The sequence below is a fragment of the Ranitomeya variabilis genome, chromosome 4 (assembly GCF_051348905.1).
Source record: "Ranitomeya variabilis isolate aRanVar5 chromosome 4, aRanVar5.hap1, whole genome shotgun sequence".
NCBI classification, from domain to species: Eukaryota; Metazoa; Chordata; class Amphibia; order Anura; family Dendrobatidae; genus Ranitomeya; species Ranitomeya variabilis.
In genome coordinates, this window is record NC_135235.1 from 275,416,825 (window position 1) to 275,425,093 (window position 8,269).

Below are 8,269 nucleotides of genomic sequence, written 5' to 3' on the forward strand. Positions count from 1 at the left end.
TATTTTTTGTGTGGATTTTTCTCGTTTTTTTCCGGATGTTCCCAATGCAATAATATAGTGGGAAATCCGCTTAAAATCAGCAAAATTAATGAACATGCTGCGTACTTTTCCGCATGCGTTTTTTTTTGCGGAAAAAAATGCAACATGTGCACAAAAATTGCGGAAACCATTAAAAATGATGGGATGCTTAATGTATGCATTTATTAAGCGTTCTTGCAGCGAAAAGCCGCCGAAAAACGCGCAAAAAACCTGAGAATAATCTGGAATGTGTGCACATACCCTTACATTTGCAAGATTTCTGATTTTTCTAAATTTATAGCAATCTTGAAAATTTAAAAGAAAAATAACGTTAAAAATATATTTTTTATGATTTTTTTTAATTAAATTATAAAGGTTTGGTTTTTCTGAATGAACACTGCAGGTAAACCCTTTTGTTGACCTAGACAGACATGCAAGGTTCTAGACACAAACCACTATCATTCAAACCACTATTATTGCACTGCAAAGCAGCAGAGACACTATATCAATGATCCGTGTGACTAAAACATTTACAATGAAAGGATTATTTGGGATATTTAAAAGAAACATGGCCAAATAAACATACTTTCATCATACACAGACTTGTTTTCTTTAAAGTGATCCCCAAGGGAAAGGCCTTGCTGTGTCTGAAGCTCATTTTTTCACAACTCCCTGCAGACAGGATTGCAGCAGGTGCTGAAAGTTTCAACCCCCACAACAATTGCTTCAGCTTTTCCCTTCTCTCCCAAACAAATTATACAAACCCTTTTTTTTTTAATGCACGAAAAGTTGGATGCAACTGAAAATGAAAATATTTTACTAAATTTTAACATATGTTTTAGCAAAATTGAGAATTTAATGAAAAAAATATTCACACAATACTAGTTAAATTGATTAAACGCAGATGCTCAGCTAAAGTTACATTAATGGACGTACACCTCATCCTTTTTTTTTTTAGCCCTATTTTTGCACAGATGCCCTTTCCCTAAAGCACAGGGGGATTGAGGAGAGAGAAAAAAAGCCATCTGCTTGCCCTATAAATCACCTCTGAAAAGTCCTAAAAGGTTGTAACAAACACAAGGGTAAATGAAGGCATTGTTATGCAAGGGCAACTACTTGTAGGGAAGGAGCAAAAGGTCAAAGCTGTTGTAGAATACAATGCATCCAAATCCATTATGCACTGGCTCTTATTTCACTCTCCTTTATCCTAATCCAGCCCCTATAGGCCCCCTATGTGTTACAATAACCAAGCCCTACAAGTCCTCTTCAGATTGTGCAGGTGTATGCGCGTTCACTGACCTCTCTGTCCAAAATGTATTCGCTCAAATCCATTTGTGCCACATACAAGGAAGAGGGTTACTAAATACTGTACACTTGTCCTTGGGTACACCTGTAAGTATTAGTGCCCACCATATGCATGAAAAAAAATCCAATATCACATGGTGCAACATCGTTCCATAAATGACCCAGGTGGGGAATGAAAGCCGGAATTGTAGATTTACGGTATCAATAAAAACTACAGTTCTCAGCGCAAAAAAAAAGAAAAGAAAAGAATATCAAAGCCAAACCTGGCAAAAAGTACGGCCCACGGACCACATCTGTCTGTGGGGTCCCATATTGTACTTAGGAGGATTGTGTGGGGGTTCATACTGTACATAGGGGGACTGTAGAGGCTCATACTGTACATAGGGTCGGTGTAAAGGCTCAGACTGCACAGGGGCTATGTGAGGGTTCATGCTGTATATAGAGGGGCTATGTGGGGGCTCATACTGTACACAGGGTGACTGTTTAGAGGCTCATACTGTATACAGAGGGGCTCTGTGAGGGTTTATGCTGTATATAGAGGGGCTATGTGGTGTCTCATACTATATGTGTAGTCTCATACTGTATATAGGAGGACTTTGTAAAAGCTCATACTGTACATAGAGGTCTGTGTAGAGGCTCATACTGTACATAAGGGGACTGTAGAGGCTCATACTGTACATAGGGTCGGTGTAGAGGCTCAGACTGCACAGGGGCTATGTGAGGGTTCATGCTGTATATAGAGTGGCTATGTGGGGGCTCATACTGTACACAGGGTGACGGTTTAGCGGCTCATACTGTATATAGAGGGGCTATGTGAGGGTTTATGCTGTATATAGAGGGGCTATGTGGTGTCTCATACTATATATATATATGTAGTCTCATACTGTATATAGGACTTTGAGAAGCTCATACTGTACATAGGGGGACTATGTAGAAGCTCATACTGTAGAGGCTCACATTATACATAGGTGTCTGTGTGGAGGCTCATACTGTAAATAGAAGGGCTATAAGGGTCTCATACTGTACATAGGGGGACTGTGTAGAGGCTCATACTGTACATATGGGGGGGGACTGTGTGGAGGCTCATATTGTGTATAAAGGGGCTATGTGGGGGGTCATACTGTATATAGGAGGCTATGTGAGAGATCATACAGTGCATAGGCGGAAGTCACCCATACCTGGATACTTTTTCTGTTTGTCAGTACATTAGATGGTAAAATGAACAGTGTCCTTTAAAAAGTTAAAAAAAAAACAAAAACAAAAAAAACCAAACCTACAGCCGGCTATGTCGAAGGAAAACATTTTTTTATAAAAAGTTATGGTTCTTGATTGAAGAGAAGGGAAAAGAAAAAGCAAAAATGGAAAATTCCCAGGTTTGAAAAGGATTAAGTGGCTGCTCCAAGCTCAAGAATTGATGACATATTGAAGGGAGAGGAAGGCAGTTTTCGTCCACCTGGGGTAAGGCTTCTGGGATCAAGAGAATCGAGGAGATGCCGGGCTGAGTCTCTTCCACTGTCTTTCCCTTTATGCCAAAAAACATATTTTTTACGGTATTCCATTCACATGATTCCAGCAAAATGGAGGCTAAGCCTCAGCGCCCTCATATTCCGCCTCAGCGCACTAGCCCTCGAACCGGTCTTATGTTCTCCCACCGTTCCATTGCTGAGGACAAGCTAAGGTCTGTGATTTTTAGCCTCGCACGGTCATACCGCCCTTCCACCCACAGAACACATGGGCCCAATCATAACAGACCGGCCTCAGTGCCAGAATTGGGTGCCAAAAGAAGATCGGCGCCGAGTACCGGGGGAACTGTGAGGAACGGTGAGTATAAAGAGGTTATTTTTAACCATCGGGACAAATTCAGTTTGTACCATATTTAATCTAATCAAATGCACCAGATGAAATTGAACAAATTTTGCCGGAACCAGCCGGCCCCAATAATGGGGTACTATAATGCTCCATATTAGTGGAGAGGCAATCCATTTTTAAATAAAATGGCATGCATGCTTAAAGGGGTTGTCCATTGAAAGCAAGTTATCACCTATGTATAGTACGGGTGATAACTTATTGATGGGTGGGGGGTCCGACCACTGGAACCTGAACCGATCGGCACTCATCAGAATGGGGCATCAGTGCGCATGCTGGACCGCCGCTCCATTCATTCCCTATCAGCCTGTCCAGTGAAGCGCTGGGCTTTTTCCGGCAGCCCCATAAGAAATTAATGTCTTGACGGTCGAGGATCCGTCCTGCCACACCATTTTGTATCTGGCGTAAAAGTTTCCTATCAGTGATAAATTCAGTTCTGCCAAATGGTCCGGACCCCCACCGATTAGTACATTTATCATCTATACTGTGGAAAAGCGATATCCTATTCTCACTGGGCAGCCATTTTCAAATATGGTGGGGTTGAAAAATTTGATGCAGGTTATAGGATGGTCCACTCAAAAATGTGTTTTCTAGAGGCTCTATTTAAAAAAAAAAAAAAAAAAAAAAATTATAGTAAATATATATATATATATATATATATATATATATATATATATATATATATATATAATTTTACATCCTGTCAGCTAGACTTTCATACCTTCCTTTTTTTTTTACACATTTCACCATCTTTATTATTTATTTCCTTTCTACACATTTAACCACATTACTTATTTCTTTTCTTAGAATAATTAGTCCAGAGAGCCATAGGTTCCTTAATCTAGCCTGCCTCCTCAGCACGCCCTCCCTGGTACAAGAGGTGATGATGAGGAGACCAGCGCCTTTCCTCACTGAGGAGGAGATGGACGACGTAACGTTGGTCCCTGTGGTCCCTGGGAAGAAGAAACATTTTCCCGCCCATGAAGGTCACGGCTGATTGGTTAAAAGAGGGAAAAGAAAAAAAAACTGGAAGGGGAATCTGTGGCGCATGCGCAGAGAAGCCTCAACCCTCGGGGCGCGCACCGAGTTCGTCGTTACCTCGGTACAATGCAGAGAGCCGAGCTCCGTGCTGCACACACATTAGCCTTGTCCTTTACACCGCAGAATGGTAGCTTCTCCCCCTCTTTGCTGTAATGTGAACAAAACATGACTTCCATCAATCACCTCAGTAAAAATAAAAAAAAATCCATGTTTTACCTCAGGAAACAAAAAGGTGCTAGAATCCTGCGACATATTTAGGCGGCGTGACAGAAATAACAGGAAAAAAAAGGAGAAATGGCGTACATGTATTATGAAGGGACGTGGTACATAGCTCTAGATGCCACCTGCCCTCCTCCATTTTAGGCAGTAGCCAGTGTGTGTCCATTCCTTACCACAGCACAGCACTGTTGCAATGTGTTTGGCATTTTTCACACCAACCTCAATGGCATAAACAAGTGCCAGCCTCTAATGGAGGGGCATCACCCAAACACCATTTTGCAAACCTGCACCCCCCCCCAAAAAAAAAAAAAAAAAAAAACCTCATGTATCACATAAAGACCCCTTCTCCTGCTAATAACGAGCCACATACACATCCAATGCAAGCTGCAACCATCATCAAATCTCTGAGAGATGAGGGAGGGAGTCCACCCATAGCCTTTCATTATATTCTCAGAGCTTGGGTACCACATTTACCACACTAAAAACTTACACCCAAAAATGAAGTTCTGCAAACCGCAGAATATATATATTTATGTGGGTGAAAAAAAATCACATTCCTTGTTACTATTTATTGCATTTGCTAAACCAAAGCCACATCACATAGAGAAGAAGCTGCAGGATAGGAATCTGCAAAAGGGATGTAAAAAAAATCAAAGGGCAGCTCCAAAGTTCCCTTTATGCACATATTTAGGATTAAATTAAGCAACAATGACCCCCCAACACATCCCGGTCATGTTTTTGCATACACAGTAGAGAAATAAATCCATCAGCAGCACCACCCAGGACAAGGGAGGATGAGGATGATGTGCCCTGCCATGTATGTGCATGGCTGCTGCATGCTAGGAGCATTAATCAAGGTTTTTTGGGGTATTTCTTTTTCAGCATGTAACCCCATGATATAGGTAAACAAAAGGGGGTCAATGACAATCACAATATTAGACAATTAGACACTGCAAATCCAGCTAGAAGGGGGCATCAAAACAAAGAGCAGCAGCAGCATCCTGTTTCTTGCAATAGCAAAAATAAACAATGCAGAAAAAATACACAAACATTGCAACAGATGGAAATATTGTAACATAAAATACATCTATACCTGCAGCTCCAAGGAAAAATAAAGTCCAGATGAGCTCCTTAGTGTGCAACATTGTAAATCTGCAGACAGAGGAATTTCTCCTGCTGCTCCTATTCGTTACAATGGGTCCAAAGATGAACATTAAGATCCCCCCTCCTCCTCCTCCTTCTCCTTTGGTTGCAAAAAAAAAATAGGCTGTTTTTATAGAGCAAAAAAAAAAGAAAAATTAAAAAAATATAAAAATGATGTCTTGGTTGCTTTTTTTCGCAGAATTTTGCAATGCTTTTTGTTTTTCTGTAATGGATTTGCCAGCTGCTTCTGTTGCTGTGTTGCAGGCAGTGATCAGAGAATGAGTGACAGTCTGAGCCTCAGCACAACCCCCAGCAAGCTAGACCTGATCAATGCGCCCAGCCAGAAACTCCAAGTTGGGTGTCTGGATGCAAAGAGAAAGAGACCAACAGCAGTATCCCTCCGCAGCCTCTGTGCAAATATTACTGAGCATCCGCCAGGCACAAGGACTGGAGAGAGAGAGAGAGAGAGAGATAAGAGAGCAGATGCAGATGCCTGCAAAAAGATGGCATGGATTTTTTTCTTACTTTACTACCTCTTTTGTAACAAATGTTAGTGGAGGATCTGAAGAAAATTAAGTTATTTTTTAACTGAGTTAGATGGATGTCTTTTTTATTGAACTGCCAAGAAAGTAAGGGGAGAGGAGGTTATTGATTTTTGCATAATATAGAACTCGCTCTCTGCTGTTGTTTTGGTAGCTGTGGCTTAAAGTTGAGTTCATTTTTATTTATTTTTTTGGACCCAACTAGTCTGGAATGGTTTTGGACTGTTAGGCTATGTGCGCACGTTGCGGATATGCCTCTTGAATTTTTTGTGCGGATTCTGCATCTCTTGGCGGAAAACGCAGGTGCGGATTTGATGCGTTTTTTATGCGGATTTGCTGTGGATTTCTTGCGTTCTTATCCCTGCGAATTTCTATAATGGAATGGGTACAAAAACGCTGCAGATCCACGCAAAAGAAGTGACATGCTACTTCTTTTAATCTGAAGCGTTTCCGCATGGAATTTTCCGCACCATTAGCACAGCATTTTTTTTTTCATTGATTTACATTGTACTGTAAATCACTTGCGGACCTGCAGCGTTTCTGCGCCGAAAAAAACACTGCGGATCTGTAGGAAATCCGCAACGTGTCCACATAGCCTTAGTTTTCATCTGTAAGGCTAAATGCACAATGCATTTGCGGTAGGGTTGATCAAATAGCTTCGGATAAGTCCTTATCCGAATAGCTATAAAGCTTACCAAATAGCTGCCTCGGGAACCTGCATACCTGGAGCGTGCCCGATAATCAGCTGTTCACCGCAACAGCTACATGTGTCGCGGCTGTGTGACACATGCATGGAGAGCCTGTGTGTTGTGACTGTCACTCAGCCGTGACACATGCAGCTATGGCCGAGAGCGCTCCAGGTTCCCGAGGCAGCTATTCGGAAAGTGATATAGCTATTCGGATGAGCGCTTATCCGAAGCTATTCGATCAACCCTGGTTTGTGACCATTTTTGGCTATGTACGCTCATGGACCTCGATTCATCAAACCTTTAATCTATATATATATAATTGTCTAAGGGGTACTTCCGTCTTTCTGTCCTCAACTTCCGTCACGGAAATCCGGCGTCGCTGATTGGTCTCGGTAGCTGCCTTTCATGGCTGCCGCGACAAATCAGCGACGGGAACAGTCCAATTAGTCCCTCCCCTACTCCCCTGCAGTCAGTGCCCGCTCCATAATCCCCTCCAGTCACCACTCACAAAGGGTTAATGGCAGCGGTAACGGTCCGCGGTGTTACGCACTCCGTTACCGCTGCTATTAACCCTGTGTGTCCCCAACTATTTACTATTGATGCTGCCTATGCGGCATCAATAGTAAAAATATGTCATGTTAAAAAAATAATTAAAAAAACCTGCTATACTCACGCTCCGGCATCTGACGATGCGCTTGCACCTGCCGCCATCTTCCGTTCCCAGAGATGCATTGCGAAATTACCCAGAAGACTTAGCGGTCTCGCGAGACCGCTAAGTCATCTGGGTTATTTCGCAATGCATCCTGGGAACGGAAGATGGCGGCAGCCGCGAGCGATCGTCGGAGCTTCGATGGATCTCAGGGGGTGACTACATAACTATTTTTTATTTTCATTATTTTATTTTTTTTACAGGGATATGGTGCCCACACTGCTAAATACTGCGTGGGCTGCGTTATATACTACATGGCTGCTATATACTACATGGCTGCTATATACTACATGGGCAGTGTTATATAGTGCATGGGCTGTGCTCTATACTATGTGCCCTGTGTTATAAACTGCGTGGCCTGTGTTACATACTGTGTCGCCTGTGTTATATACTGCATGGCTGCTATATACTGCGTGGGCTGTGTTATATAGTACGTGGGCTGTGTTATATACTGTTTGGGCTGTGTTATATACTGCGTGGCCTGTATTAACGCATCGGGTATTCTACAATATGTATGTATGTATATAACAGCCACATAGTATATAGCACAGGCCACGTAGTATGTCTGCTATATACTACATGGCTCCTATATACTACGTGGCCTGTGCTATATACTATGTGGCTGCTATATACATACATACAAAAATATTCTAGAATACCTGATGCGTTAGAATCGGGCCACCATCTAGTGTCCAAATAGTGGAGTAAAGCTAAGTTCACATTAGTGCATCTGTGCG

General features: G+C 42.2%; 1 protein-coding gene across 7 annotated transcripts in view; it reads right to left on the minus strand.

The window, feature by feature from the left end:
* The window catches only part of NCAM1 (neural cell adhesion molecule 1), a 410,078-nt gene extending 404,071 nt beyond the window's left edge, over positions 1-6,007 (minus strand). For 3 of the 7 annotated variants that reach the window (XM_077249980.1, XM_077249986.1, XM_077249985.1), the window contains exon 1: positions 5,543-5,889. In XM_077249980.1, coding sequence (XP_077106095.1) covers positions 5,543-5,663 — 121 coding nt within the window. In that variant the 5' untranslated portion in view covers positions 5,664-5,889. Of the gene's footprint in view, positions 1-5,542 lie in introns of all 7 variants that reach the window. The other 4 variants (XM_077249984.1, XM_077249981.1, XM_077249987.1 and 1 more) reach the window with 4 other exon arrangements.
* Positions 6,008-8,269: the final 2,262 nt, after the last annotated feature.